This window comes from Alligator mississippiensis, chromosome 15 (genome assembly GCF_030867095.1).
Source record: "Alligator mississippiensis isolate rAllMis1 chromosome 15, rAllMis1, whole genome shotgun sequence".
Classification (NCBI taxonomy): domain Eukaryota; kingdom Metazoa; phylum Chordata; order Crocodylia; family Alligatoridae; genus Alligator; species Alligator mississippiensis.
In genome coordinates, this window is record NC_081838.1 from 4,141,268 (window position 1) to 4,156,596 (window position 15,329).

Here is a 15,329-nt window from a genome sequence, read left to right on the forward strand (position 1 = left end):
TGGATCAACATTGCTGTGACTTGGTTCAAGCCCTTCTCTTAGAGATCCTGAGCTGGAAAGCATCTCCCGAGGCCGCGTCTAGCGCGTGCCGCCCAGCCCGAGGCAAGCTCATCGCTCTCCAAACCATCCCGGACAAACCCAGCCAGCCAGACTCCACCAACAGCCCCGATGCAACCGCCAGGCCTAGACCGTCCTGCTGCTTGCCGTCTGTGGCCACTGCTGGTTTCTATTCAAACTCTCCCATCACCGATTTAGATTCAGGGGTGGAAGGTCCCTGGCCTGGGCACCAAATGCCTCTGGAAAAAGGTGCCGGCAGAAGATGCTGCAGAGGCTTTTCTCAGGGCCGGCCCTTGGGGGATGATTTCAAGCCCAGCATGGATCCGGGGGAGGTTTATGACTACTCCCCAAGGGCAAATGCTCACGTATGTGACATCGTGACGGCAGCTCATAAACCTCCTTGCTGGAAGCGACTCGGGTTTGTGATGGCCGCTCTCTCCCCCCAGCCCCGTGCCTTGTGGGCTGGTTTTGTCTTGAAGCTGGCAGGCTGTACCGGAGAGCTCCTGTGCCCCGCCGGCTGCTCGCAGCTCGCTGCCCTCCGCGCGCTTGGGGCTGTGCAAACGCAGGCAGCCCAGCCCTGGTCCCCAAGGAAGTTTAGCAACATGGAGTTTGCTGAGCTCGAGCAGCCAGCGGGGTAGATGTGGGCCTTGCAGACTGTCCAAAGTAAATACATACACGCGCACTTACATATACACACACATGTATACCATGCGTACACACACACATGCACCTACATTTATACGTATACACACCTATATACACACATGCATGCACACATTACATATGTACATATACACATTTGAACATACATATACACATGTATACCCATGTGTGTACACATACATGTTTATAGATACACATATATACCGATGTACGTGCACACATACACCAACACAGATGCATACACATGCATATTCACACACCATTTATATCCATATACACACAGGTACCCCTGTGCGCACGCACACAGCCACAAATACACAGAGACGTGTAAGCAGACATACACACGTGTGTGTACATTTCCTATCTGTGTGTGTGTGTGTGTGTACACGCACTACACATCACATATAACACGTGAAGTCTCCTAGCTTGGACCTCTGGCATTTCTGCTTTATGTTTTTGGTGCCGAGTTGAAGCCCGAGCCAGGACTCGAAGGACCCGGCTCCTGTGCCGACTGGTGCCCGTCTCTTCTCCGCGCTCGGCCCTCTAGCTCTGGCAGCCTTTCCTCCTCAGACCTGCCCCCCGGGTCCCTGTGCCGCGAGGGTGTGATGCCTTGTGCTGTGGCAGGGCTGTTTGATGGAGAGGCTGGATGCTGGATTTGTCCGGGCTGGTTTGGACAGGGCCGACCCTACCTCGGGCAGGGGTTGGACTAGATGTGACCTCTGGAGCTCCCTCCCAGCCCAGCTTCCCTAGGATGTCTGTGATTTCTGCCAGCCACACATGTAGGATCATAGGAAAGCCAGGCCAGAGGGGATGGCACAAAGTCTAGTGCACCCCTTAGATGGATAGATCAGCGGTTCTCAACCTTTTTTGTACCAGGACCCATTTGTAAAGATCGGTGGCCAGTCTTGACCGAGTGCCCCTCACTCCCGACCTGCGGCCCCCGCTCGAGCCCCAGCCTCCAGCGTGTGGGGCCAGGGGGCGAGCGTGTGGGGCTCGGGGGGCTCCAAGAAGCCCCTTGCAGGCTGCAGCTCTGCCTGCCTGCGAGGGGAAAAGCCAGGTTCCCACGCTGTTCTCCTTCAAAGGAGAATCCATTTTTCAAGTTTGTCCGTGACCCTTTCACATACTCTTGCACCCGCTTTTGGGTCACGACCCAAATTTCTCATTGAGAAATGCTGGACTAGATGACCTGTGAAGGTCCCTTCCTGCCTGCCTTCTCTAGGATCCTCTAGGATCATTTGTATCCCTTCAGCTCTGGCCTCTTTCCAACCTCTCCACCTCCTCCTTGAAGTGCAGGGCCCCAAACTGAAAACTTTCCAAGGAGAAGGGAGATATATCAGCAGTGGCTTTAAGTGTCACCACTGCAGCTGGACTACTACCCCAAAGCGCCGTCGACCAGCCAGGCCTGAGCCGCGATGTTTGTTATTATTGTTCAGGATTAATCACCGAGCCGCTTTCCCGCAGTGGTTTCTTTTATTATTATTATGGTCTTAAACTCAAATAAATACGTAGAATGGGCGACATAAATACCAGCGAGAGATAAATTGACATGGGAATACAATGTTCTGATGGTTCAATTCAAAGGAAACAGCTTTTCTTTCTCCCCTTCCTTCTGCCTTTCCAAAACAACATGCAGGGCTTACGCGGTGGGCGTGTTGTAGGTGAGGAAATATGGTACCTGGTTGGTTGGAGGCCGTTCAAGTCTGTCCCCAGCAAAGTGGGCACCAGCGCCCAAAATGGGGGTGCATCAAGCGTTTGCCTCTGCTTCTGGGGCTAGGCCTTGTGCCAGTCTTGTCTCAAGGGCATCGATGGGAGGATGTTCCCGCAGGGCCCTTGGTGCTGGCATGGAAGCGGCCGGGCGGCTCAACTTGAATGAATCCTTGCAAGGCATGAAACGGCGGAGGTTTGCAAGCCTGGGTGCTGCCTGCCATTAGCATGGGGGTCGGGGGGATCTGGCCATAAAGTCCTGCCTTGCTCTGTGCCTCAGTTTCCCCAGGAGAGAGATGCCTGGGGACTATAGACACAGCCCCCAACAGTCACCTGCCCCAGCTGAGATGGACTGGTGTGGAGATGGTCTTCTGGGGGGGCGATGGGGACACCGCTTCCTGCTCCCACCATGTTCTCTGGAGTAACAGGTCGAGCTCTGTCCTTTGGGAGAGTCCGGGCAGCCCCTGAGGTCTGACATCCCCCGGGGGGGAAGGCGGGAGCCCTCCAGGTGAGTGGGAATGAAGCCAGGCGCCCGGGCTCCCAGAGCCCCTGCTCTCACCCCCTGGCCCCTACTCTGGTGCCCAGTCCAAGCATGAATAAGCAGAGGCAGGAGCTGATGTCTGGGCTCCCAGTGTCCAGGGCTGCTCCTGCCCGTGACGATGCGGGTACAAGCCCCGTGTGGCCTCCAGGCTGGACGCCGCGAGATGCAAGGTTCCTGGGGGCGCGGTGGGGTGGGGGGACGTCTCCTCCATGGGGTCCAGGGTCCACGGTGGAGTTGAGTCCGCTCCTCTCCTGCTTTGGCCACGTCCAGTCAGGGTCTCACATGGGCACTGAATTCAGCCTCAGGATAACAGGGGTCGGGGACAGGTAAAATTCCTCCTCTCCCAGCCCTCGGGTCTGGGGTCCTGGCGGTGACAGATGGAGACGCCTTCCACCTTCTGCTGCTGCAGCATGAGGTCCCTGAGATGCGACATTCAAGCCAGGGGCTGAATCTGGAGGGGAAGGGAAGAGAAGGTGGTGAGACTGGTATCTGGGCTCTCGGCTCGCCCTGCTCTTACCTCCCCAGACCCCACTCCCCTCCCAGAATTGGAGAGGACCCAGGCATCCAGGTTCCCAGTCCCCCCACTGTAACCTCCCCAGACCCCACTCCCCTGATCTATCCCCCTAGACGCCATTCCCTTCCCAGAGCTGGAAGAGAGCCCAGGTATCTGAGCTCCCAGCCCCCCCGCTCTAATCCCCCCAGATCCCACTGCCCTCCTAGGTCTGGGCTTGAACCCAGGTTCCCTGAATTCCCAATGCCCACTAGCTCAAACCCCTAGATCCTAATCCTATTAGGCCAGCCACTGTTGGTTTGGTTCTCCATAGTAACTCTTCCCATGGGATATGGCTAGGGCCATGTTTGACTCCATTTCCCACCCCCTGGACAGCCCCCATCCATCTCCACCCAGAGCTGGGCAACCTCCAGCTGATGCCCACACAAGACTCAACGGGGGGGTCACCACTCAAGGGCACTGCAAACCATACCCATCTTGCCTTGGGCACTCAACAGGGTGGCCAGTCTTGGAAAGCCCCACCTCCCTCCCTAGCCAGCCACACCTGTTCACTGCGCCGGGGCCCGGTGAAAGGCGGCGACGTGCTTGGATATCTTCTTCCACCTCCGCTTGTCCCAGTGGCATGCGAGCAGCATGCGGAAGGTGTTGCGGAAAGACCGGTTGCAGAGGGCATAACACATGGGGTTGACGGTGCTGTTGACGTAGCATAGCCAGTAGCCCAGCTCCCAGAGGCTCTTGGGAACGCAGTCCCTGCAGAAGGTGGACACCAGCACTATGATGTTGTAGGGCATCCAGGTGAGGAGGAAAGCCAACAAGATGGCGCTCAAGGTCCGGGCAGCTTTCTTCTCTTTGACCAACGAGAGCGTCTTGCGCTTGGACAGCTCCTTGCTCTTCTTTAGGAGGTGGCTCTCGGCCATGGTCGTCCTCCCCGACAGCGCCGGTGTCTTTGGCCGCCTCGCTGAGGTCTTGGAGCCAGAGGAAGCCTGGGATAGGATCCGGCAGAGAAAACCCCCTCCTGCCCATGCCTTGCTGGCTGGCTTGGCCCGCTCCCGGCTTGCCTTCTCTGCCATCGGTGGTGGGTGGACCACAGTGCCGACCATGGGCAGCCGGAGGACCATTGAACAGAGGCTCTGGACCTCAAAACGCTGCTCCTCACCCTCGGAGGAGGTCAGGGAGTCAGGTGATCCTTCCTCTTCGTCCTCGTCCTCCTCCTCTGTGATGTTCCAGCTCCCATTGCTGCCTTGCTTTGCCAACGCCGGCTCTGCCCACCAACCAGAGAAACAACAGGTCTTCTTGGGGGCTTTGGTCTCACCAGACAGAGGTGGCAGTGCCTGGGACCGCTCTGAGCTGCTGGTACTCCCATCCCCAATGCCCTTCGGCCTGGCTTTGGTGGCTGAGCTCTTGGTCTCTGAGCCCTGAAGCCCAGCCAGTTCCTTGGTCCGATTCTCCGTCTCGCGGTAAATCCTCCAGTAGAGAGTGATCATAATGGTGACTGGCAAGTAGAAGGCCGCGATGGCCGTGCCAAAGGTAATGATGGGCTCGGAAAAGAACTGGATGGAGCAGTTGCCTGGGGGGACAGTCCTCGCCCCCACAAAGTACTGCCAGAACAAGATGGCAGGCGCCCAGAGGATGAAGGAGATGGCCCAAGCCAAGCCAATCATAATGGCTGCCCTCTTGGGCGTCCTCTTGGCTCGGTAAGTCAGGGGCCGTGTGACGGAGAAATAGCGATCGAAGCTGATCAGGAGCAGGTTCATGACGGAGGCATTGCTGGCCACATAATCCAAGGCCAGCCAGAGGTCGCAGGCCACGTTCCCAAGGGCCCAACGCCCCATGATGATGTAGGTTGTGTAGAGGTTCATAGAGATGGCTCCGATGATGAGGTCTGCACAGGCCAAACTCAGCAGGAAGTAGTTGTTGACCGTCTTCAGCTCGCTGTTGACTTTGAAGGACACCAACACCAGCAGGTTGCCCACCACGGTGACCAGAGAGAGCACACCGGTCATCAGGACAATCAAGACCACCTCCCATAATGAATATCTTCCCTCCGGGGCAGGCCCTGAGGTGCTGTTGAGGGCTTGATGGAAGTCAGAGAGATTCATGGTGCTGGGGCTGGCTCTGGGGGCTCCTGGAAGGGTGTACTGGGAAGAGAGCAACATTGGGTTCTTCCAGCACCCCAGCCTGGAGCCCAGTGGGAGATGGATGGTGGCTCTTCAGGCTGAGGACATCTCCTGGATCTGGAGAGCAGAGAGAGATGGAGAAAGGTCGTGATGGGTCTCAGGGTACCTGCTGAACACAGTGACACCAGTATGACCCCCCCAGCTACAGCTACAGCCACAGCCACAGCCACAGCCTAGGTGGAAGTGTTGTTCTCAAGGGTCTGTAAGGTCCTACCACGCTGTAGTTTTATCTACTTCCTGCGGGACCTCTGGGATCCATTCCCAGCTCTGCCATTGACTGGCAGCGTGACCTCACTTCTCTGTGCCTCAGTTTCTCTGCTCAGCCTTGGTCTGCTTGAGGCTGTGACCATCAGGGCGGGGACAAGGGGCTCTGATCTCACTTGGGCCCTGAAAAAATGAGGAAGGCAATCTTGGTTGGGGGGCCCAGGTAGCACCTGGTCAATGGGGGAGCCCTGATATTAGTTGGAGGGGTTCCTGATCTCAGCTGGGACTTGTAAGTACACTGCTTGTCTTACCTCTCACCGGGGGCCAGTGGGATTAGGGAGTCCCTTTCAAAGCATCACAAAGGACATCTCGCAACGACTCACCGCGCTCTCAGGGACCCTTTTTCTCCCGTCCCCTGATGCAGCCATCAGCTCCAGGCAGCTCCAAGACATCATCTTCTGGAGCCCACCTACACCAACCAGAGGCATTTAGTTCTTCCAGCTCTCCCGAGCCTTCGCTAAACCAACCCTGGCATCGCTCTCCTCCAGGCAGTCACTCGAGCCACCCTCAAAACTCCCACCCACCTTGGCTCTATGGGGCCACACGGCTCTGTCTGTGGCATGGAGGGACCAAGAGAGGTTCCCAAATAGCTCTCGATGGGCAGCTGCAGGGCTCTACCCCAAATCTCTTGCTGGCCCACAGTTTCCACGATGCTCCCTGTAGCTCCATGCTGAAGACCTTTGGAAGAGCACAACCCAACCCACACCCCAGTTCTTGCGGGACACCAGAGATGAATCTACCCTGACCCCAAAGATCGTTAGCAGGCATTTCCTGGTAGCTGCAAATCCAGCTATGGAGGATCTCTGGTTTCTAGACACCCCATCCTGAAGGGAAGAGGTCAAACCAGCTGGTCTTCACCCGTGCATCCACCCAGCCCTGCAGTCACGCTGTCTCTGCGATCCACCAACTGCTTTGGAGGAAAATTACCCTGTCTGTTTGTGTTGTGTAACCCAACTGGGATCTATGCCTCCCTATCCAGAGCTGGAAGCTTTGGAGCCTGTGACAGAGGCAAATATTGCCCAGGGCACCTGTCACGAGGCAGGACACTGAACCCAGGGTAGGCCGGGTGACATTCTTGGTTGGTCGAGTAACCCAGGCTTCTTGGGAAAGAGCAAAACCTGTTTTACGACCCTGGATAAATGCTGGCAGCTGGAGAACCAGGAAGGAGGCGGCAGGCGGAAGAGTCTTGGCTTTACAAGGGGGAACAGGCTAGCTGATACTTGGCAGCTGCTAGTACCGTATTTACTCACATACAACACTCCGCTTCCCCCCTGAAAATTAGTGGTCAGACATTGGGGAACACGTCTTCAATGAGGAACTGGATACGAGCAGTTGGGCTGAAAGGAAAGACCTTTCCCCTCCGCTCTCCCTGTCTGTAAAATGGGGATAAGAGCCCAGGTAGCCTTGCAAAGGCATTCCTGGCATTTCTACACCCGTCCAGTGTTGGATGCAATAGACTGCTGCCTACGCACGCTCCTGCCCCTCTCAACCAGTCAGTCTCCAAGGTGCTCCCCCCTGCTAACTCTACTCTCCTTGGATGCGGTTGTGCCCAGAGCCAACTGAACAAGGCTAATAGGATTTTAGACTCCAAATTCTACCCAGTCTCACTGGCCTATCAAACTGGGAGGAGGGAGTTGGGCCAGTTTTGCTAGCCCATTGGACCGCCATCCCCTCCGGCTTCCCACCCAGAGGCAGCATAGCCATTCCAGTAGGCGTTCGCGGCGTAGCTGTGACCATGGCAACAGCAGGTGGTAGCGCCGTGTTGTGTAGGTGGTACCAGGCCGACAGGAATTAGCGACGTAGGAGGGATGTGGGGAAGGCAAGCGGCGGCGTGGGCGTCACCATGCCAACCGAAAGTGGGGGGCTACCGTGCCATTCCCTTCCCCGGGGTAGAACCCAGGCGTCCGGGCTCCCAGCCCCCCCGACCCCACTCCCCAGTCCCCCTGCTTTACCCCCCCCGACCCCACTTCCCTCCCAGAGCTGGGGAGAGCACCCAGGGATCCGGGCTCAGCTCTGCCTTTCACATCCTCATTCCTCTGCGGCCACAGCCAACTGGCATCAGACAGGTGGAGTCCGGAGCCCAGGCATCTGGGGAGCATCAGCTGTGTACACAGGCTCCCCTGTGATCTCATTTAAGGGCTGCTTAATTGGCCCTGCTATAACGAGGGCTGTTGGCACAGCTCCTCGGGCAGGTTTCAGTTCCAATGGTCACTCCAGGCGCTGTATAGACCCCGCAGGCTGGGATAGGGGGGTCCTGAGTGCTGTACAGACCCTGCAGACTGAGACTGGGGGGCACCAGGTGTTGTACAGACCCCACAGACTGGCACTGGGGGGTGTTGGGCACTGTAGAGACTGCCCCAGGCTGAGATCTGGGGGCACCAGGTGCTGTGCAGACTCCCCAGGCTGAGTACAGGCACTGGGCACTGTACAGATCCTGCAGACTGGGATTGTGGGAGGGTGCAGGGTACTGTAGAGGCCACCCAGGCTGAGATCTGGGGGCACTGGGCACTGTAACAACCCCCCCAAGGCAAGACTGTGGGGTGGGAGGTGCTGCACAGACCCCCCCAGGCTGAGATCAGGGGGCTTTGGGCACTGCCTAGACCCCCAAGGCCAAGACTGTGCCAGGTGCTGTACACACACTACATGCCAACCCATCTGGTGCTGGCGGCAGGACCCCGGCGTCCGGGCCCCTCAAGGTAAGATTCCCTTCCCCGCTGCAAACCCTGCCAGCCACAGATCACACCCAGCCAGGCAAAGCCTCGCAGCCAGCTCCCTCTCGCCCCACCTCTCCAGCGGCCCCCCGCCTTTCCCCCCTGGCTTTGCAAAGACCCTCAAGCTGCCCGCCGAGGCCACGGCACCTGCCTTACTCCACATGGAAACAATCTCGCCTGGCTGGGCTGGACCTTGAAGTCTTCCTGCTGCTCCCCTGGCTTTTTTATGGGGGCAGGGGGTCACTATGCCCCTGCCTCCAGCTGGGGCAGATCCCAGGGGCCTGGGGGTGGGTCCAGGCTTGCAAGACGAAGCACTGGGGGCCGTGGACCACAGCCGCTCTGCTCTCTCCCGCCGGCCAGGAGCTTTGTGTACACAGCGTCACACGTTAAATAAAACTTCCTCCAGGCAGAAGGTGGGGGAGGCACCAGGCCCTGCCCCATCAACCTGCAACTTTATGGATGGGGAAACTGAGGCACGGAAAGCAGAGGGAGGTGGGAAGTGGAGAGAGCTGGGCGTTATGATCCCCCAAGGATCATAATGCCAGACCAGCCCAGTCTCTGCCTCCTCCCTTGCCCCAGCAGGCCCCATGGCATGCTTCTGTGCCTCAGTTTCCCCAGCTGGTAAAGACGAGGCTTGTACTGCACCTGGTATGATGGTGTTCCTGGTCTTGGGGGGTGGAGGAGGTCTGTGCAGTGCCCAGTGCCCCCCGATCTCAGCCTGGTGATCTGTATAGTGCCTGGTGGCCCCCCATCTCAGGCTTGGGGGGTCTGTACAGCATCTAGCACCCCCCAACCTCAGTCTGGGGGGGTCTGAACAGTGCTCAGCACCTCCTGATCTTGGCCTGGTGGGTCTGTGCAGCACCCAGTGTCCCCTGATCTCAGCCTGGGGGGTCAGTACAGCACCCGGCACCCCCCAATCTCAGCAGGGGTGGGGGTGGGGGGGTTGCTACCTCCTTTGCTCTTTTGCTCACAGTTGACACAGCGAAAGGTGCTTTTCAGGCCAAAGTGAAGCAGGAGCGATGGAGGCAGGAAGCGGAGCCGCGGTGTTTACACCAACCCCAGCGCACGTTTCATTTAACCATCGAGAGCAAGAGTCGAGGCTGGCGGTTGTCCGACGGCCGAGGGCGAGAAGAGAAGGGGTCCGGATGCCTGGGGTCCCCCCCTGCCCTGGGAGGGGAGGGGAGTGGAGTTGGGGGGTTGAAGCAGGTGGGGCTGGGAGCCCCAGTTCCAGCCAGGCCCGGGGGTCTGGTGGGTTAGCGTTGGGGTGACCAGGAGCCCGGACACCTGAGTTCCCTCCATCCTGGGGAGGGTTCAGGCAGGGGAGCCGGGAGCAGGGACACCTTGGTTCTTTTCCCACCTCCAGGGAGCGGGGTGAGAGCAAGGAAAGCTCGAAGCCGGACACCCGGGTTCACTCCAGCTCTGGGAAGGGAGTAGGGTGTACTGGGCGAGGTCTGGGAGCCCGCACGCCTGGGTCCTCCCCTGCTCTGGGAAGGGAGGGGAGTCTGGGGGGCTGGAGCCTGGATGCCCGCGTTCTCCCCCAGCTCCAAAAGGCATGGGGTTTATTGGTTACAACAGGACGGAGCTGGTGGGGGTGCAGCCGAGGACTCCTGGGTGCTCCACACTCTCCAGCTTTCCAGGAGTCTGTAGGGAAGATGCCCCCGCAAGTGCCTGCCTCAGTTTCCCCCATCTCTCAAGCCAGCTGCAAACCCCTCCCTGTATCACCATCTATAGGACTTTCTTCCCCTACTCGTACAGCTCCTGGCACCGGGCAGGCGGGCGGGCAGCCCCCATCTCAGGCAGGGGCTTAGGGAGGGGACACCTTGCTCTCTACCAGGACACCTGAGTTGTCTCCCCCCAGCCTGCTTTCATCTCTGCCTCAATCCCTGGTGCTTTAAGACATGTTTTTGGAGCTCAGCTGGGCCATGATCACCCCCAGCTGCTTTCCATCTCCTGGCCTCTGCTTGGAGACCAGTCAAGCCAGGTTCCTTCCAGCTCTGGGAAGACAGGGCAGCTTTGCAGGGGGCCACAGGAGGTCCCTGGAGATGGAGAAACACCAGCACAGTGTCCCGGGAGCCACAGAGGAGATGGTGGGGGGATCTGGGGGCTCAGATGGGGTTAGGGCAGAGCTCAAGATAGGGCCGGAGACTGGGGGGATCCTTGTTCCCACTGCTGGCTGGGTCAACATGGATCTTTGCTTCATGGCTTGGTGGAGACCTGGGGACGGTCTGGAGGAGAACGGATGGGTTAGGATGCAGGTTCTCCAGCTCCTGCGCTCTCAGCCCCCTCTCGGAAAGTCCCAGCTCTTACCTTGACTCCAGGGGAAAACCCCCCCTTGGATAATTCTTCTATGGCAAAGCCCTTGGAGAAACCCCACAGGGGGAGAGACCTCAAGGGGCTTCCACTCTCCCAGGGGTCTCATGGCCAGAGGGAGTGGTGTAGGGGTGCTGTGGGCAGCTGAGTCTGGGGAAGAACAGGCAGGAGCTTAGGAAGATTAGGAGGGGGTGGGCTTGGGAGCCCGGTCACCTGGGCTCCCTCCAGCTCTGGGCAGGCAGTAGGACCTTGGGGGGTTAAAACAGGGGGGCTGGGAGCTCGGACGCCTGGGTTGTCCCCAGGTCTAGGCAGGTGGGGGGTTGCGGCGGGGGTGGCAGGTTACACAGTGCTTGGGAAATGGAGGGGAAACTGAGGCAGGGCTCTGTGGCACTGGGGTGGGGCTCATGCTGGGCTGGGCTGGGCTGGAAGCGGCCTCTGGGGGGTCCTTAGCCGAGCTACAGGTGTCGAACCGAGCTGAGGGCTGGCAGTTCCCTGGGTCACGATGAGCTCTTCGACACAACCAAGCCAGCAGATGGGAGCTGACCCCCAGGGGGAAACTGAGGCAGGGTGAGTAATACGAAGACAATGCACAAGGGAGGGGGTGCTCTACCAGGTGCCCCCTGATCCCAGCCCGAGGGGTGTGCCCAGAGCCTGGTGTGGCCTGACCTTGGCCTGGGGGCTCTGCCCAGCGCGGCCGGATCTCGGCCCGGGGGGGTCCGTTCAGGTTGCAGCCGAGACCTCCTGGCTGCACGGCTCGTGCCTCCTTGGAATGGCATGCCGGAGCCCGGCCGCGGGGAACGGGACCCCGGGGCTCCGAATCCCTTGGCTGCTCATTTTTCCAGCTAACTGACTCGGGACATCTCCCAGCTCCTAATAAGGGCACTGTCTCCTGGCAGGAAATATTTACGCCCGGCAATGATGGATGCGTGCGCTGAGGTCTGGCCACCATCAGTGGGGCCCTGGGCTCGCTGGGGGAGGAGATGCCAGCGAGAAGCAAGGCGACCTGGGGGGATGGCTGGATCCTGCCTGGCGCTGAGTTTGCCACCCTCGGCCCCATCCATTGCTGTTTTCAGCCCCCAGCCCTGTCGGCTGCTCTGCTCTCACATCCCCACCCCGTGCCTCCTGCCCCATCCATTGCTCTGATTTTGGCTCCTTGCCCTGCTCCCCTGGGCCCATCAGCTCCCTACCCTGTGCCCCCCCCGCCCCATCCATTGCTCTGCTTTCAGCTCCCTGCCCCAATAACGTGCACCCCAGAATGACCCTGGCTCTGACTGGGTGTGGGGAGGTGGGGAGGGGGCTCTCTACTTGGTACCATAATGCTCCTAGTAATGCACACCCCAGAATGGGGCCCCGGCTTTGGTTGGAGCAGGGTTCTCTAGTTGCTACTGTAATGCTCCTTGTAATGTGCACCCCAGAATGGGGCCCTGGTTTGGGTTAGGGAGAAGTCTCTAGTTGCTACCATAATTCTCCTAGGAATGCACACCCCAGAATGGGGCTCTGGCTGTCTGGGGAGATCTCTAATTGCTACTGTGATGCTTCTCATGATTGCTCCCATGTTGGAGGGGAAAGGGGTGTGTTGTATGCATGACAGTACGGTAATTCGCACAGGGGTCTGTCTGTTCTGCACCATCTCCTCCGTTTCAGCCCCGGGCAGTGCTTCACTGCCCCCTAGCCGACAAAATGTGGGGTAACCAAATCCCTCTACCATTGCCCTGTGTATCCGCACCCTGTGCCTCCGTGCCTCGGTTTCCCCAGCCTGTGAAACAGAGCTGGTAATGCGTCATGCGCTTGTCTGGGGCCCTAGTGACGGGCTCAGCTTTGCAAAGGGAGTAGGCGGCAGCTGAAGATGGATCTTTTTCTCTCTGCAAGAGCTTTGCTGCTTAGAAAGTGCCCCCCCCCCACACACACACACACGCTCTCTCGCTGCCACTCCACTCCCACCCCCTCCTGTTATCGACCGGAGCCTGGAGCCTGGAGGCCGCATCCTGATCTTGCAGCCATCAAGAAGAGCCGCTGGTTTCTCCCCCGCTCCGCGGCCAGACCAAGAATAGCCATCTGCCGCGGTAATTAAGGCCCAAATCAAATGAGACTGAGGGAGGGGAGACACAGAGAGAGACGGGCAGAGAATATAGGCCTGGGTGGCTGGGGAGCGAAGGGAAAAGAAGAGCTTGGATGATGCAGTGGGTGGCTGGATGCTGCTCTGCTGCAGGCGACTGGGATGGGATCCCTGTCCTCTGCCACTGGCCCCCTGTATGGCCTTGCCCCTGTCACTTAAACCCTTTACCTTTGTTCAGTGCTGCCTTGAAGCCCCCGGAAATGAAGTGCCTCTCAGTGTGGGTCTGTGAAATGCTCGGTGTTGTATGGACCCCCCCAGGCTGGCATTGGGGGTGGGGGGTGCTGGGTGCTCTATGGGCTGAGATCAGGGGGTGCCAGGTGCTATATGGACCCCCTGGGGTGGGATCAGGGGCTGCTGTATGGAGCCCTCGGGCTGGGACTGGGGAGCACTGGGTGCTGTACGATCCCCCGGCTAGGATTTGGGGGTGCCAGGCTCCATATGGACCCCCAGACCGGGATCGGGGGGTGCCAGGTGCTGTACACACCCCCACTCTGGCTCTTTCAGATCAGCCACGCCGTAAAGAAGGCAGCATGGGGGTACTGAGGCAGGCCAGTGCTGGGGGCATGCTGTCTCACCCTGATGCCTATGCATTTTGGGGCCCTGGCTGGATGGTTTTAGGTACCCAGGGGGGCTAGAGAAGTCATTATACAGACGCTGCTGCCTTTGCTATCTGCTCCACTGACTTGCACCCCGTACTTGCCTTCCCCCTCCCACCCCCAATAGCAGGGGCTGCAAAACTGGGCAATTGCTCTGGAAAGAGGGACCTAATTCTGGTTGGGTTAGAAGGAAACACCCCTTTCTTTTCCTTCTGCCTCCCAGAAACCAGCTGAGGGTGTGTGGTATGCATGTAAATATGGTACAAGGGCTCTTACGTGAGATCTCTATCCCTGGATCCCATACTGGTCCCCAGTAACAAGAACCAGCTCAGTCTGGTAAAGGAACTGGGCTGGGTCCAGCAGAAACGCAAGGGACTTTGTGGCTGGCAAAGAGAGGGAGGGCAGTCCGGCTGCCCAGATCCCAGCTCCTATCTCAAGTGGATCCCTGGGAATTGGCTTGATGCCCAGATCCCAGCCAGGATCCCACCCCAGATCCCCCAGTCCTCCGGGCACCTCCCAGACCCCAGGAAACATTGAGGCAGGCTGGAGGGGTCACTCCATTGGCTCGGGGTCACTCCGCCTGTGATTTATGGGGGCCTCCCAGTTCCCCGTGCCACGGCAATGGGGAATCCACTGGGGGGTTAACCCCTCCCTACCCAGAGGGATCTTTAAATAAAGCAGCCAGGAAAGGATCTGTGGGCGGCGGCAGGTGGGTGCTGGGATGGTGTTGGGGGGCCGGGGGATGATTCTGGAGGCCGGGTGCTCGGATGTAGAGCCCCGGTGTCCTGGGTACTGTCCCGAGCTGCTAGATCCCGCCCCAGCCCGTGGCACCTCGCCTCCCAGATCTGGTGCCAGATCCCAGGCGTCCTGGCAGCTGCGACCCACTGGACTCCTCCACTCCCCTCTCCCAGCTGGGGAGGGCCCAGGTGTGGGGGCTCTCATCCTGTCCTGCTCTAACCCGGGAGCCCCGCTTCCCACCCAGAGCTGGAGAGAAGCCGGGCATTGGGCCCCAGCCGGCTGCCCGCTCCGTGCAGGTGCCCGCGGCCCCAGCCTGTTGCTTCTACCACTCGCACGGAGTCCGCACCATCCAGCCTGGATGAAACCCAGGCGTCCTGCCTCTGCCCCTGCCCGGAGCTGAGGGGCAACAACCCAGGCATGCGGGGGGCAGCTGGCCGGGGTCCGTGAGCCCCGCTCCCCAGGTTCTGCCCCTCCAGGGAAGCCAGTGGTGCCTCTCTTATCCACCTGCCCCACCTCCTACCCCTCCAGAAGCTGCTTCTCCCCACCACCCCCTGATTTTTGACCCCCCTGCACTTACCCCCCAAAGCTCTGAGGAATGGATCTCCAGGCGTCCTGGCCGCTCCCTCTGCTGGATGAGGCTGCTGGGGCGTGGGCTGGGGGGGCGGCTCCCGGGTAGCCCACGCCTCCCGGCCCCCCCAGCCCTCCCCCCTCGGATCCCAGATCCCGGCTGCCATCTGCAACACCTGCTGCTTGGGGGGTGGGTAAAGCAGCACCGTAATGCTGCTAATAACACGCACCCTAAAATGCCCCCCCACTCCGTCCCTTCTGCCAGCTCCAGCCTCCGATTTGAGGGGTGCAACCGTAAGGCAACTAATAATGGGCATGCTCTCATTGGGGCGCTGCTCCCAGAGCCTCGGGGCCTACCGTAATGCTCCTGATAG

At 59.4% G+C, this 15,329-nt stretch overlaps 1 protein-coding gene across 1 annotated transcript; it reads right to left on the bottom strand.

Moving 5' to 3' along the window:
- Positions 1-2,171: 2,171 nt before the first annotated feature.
- On the bottom strand, positions 2,172-15,071 carry CHRM1 (cholinergic receptor muscarinic 1). The gene is made up of 4 exons (XM_019496993.2): positions 14,966-15,071; positions 6,241-6,326; positions 4,021-5,710; positions 2,172-3,416 (listed from the first exon to the last, which is right to left on the bottom strand). Exon 3 carries the CDS (start codon positions 5,630-5,632, stop codon positions 4,025-4,027), a length of 1,608 nt encoding a protein of 535 aa, XP_019352538.2. The 5' UTR covers positions 5,633-5,710; positions 6,241-6,326; positions 14,966-15,071; the 3' UTR covers positions 2,172-3,416; positions 4,021-4,024.
- Between the last annotated feature and the right edge of the window lie 258 nt (positions 15,072-15,329).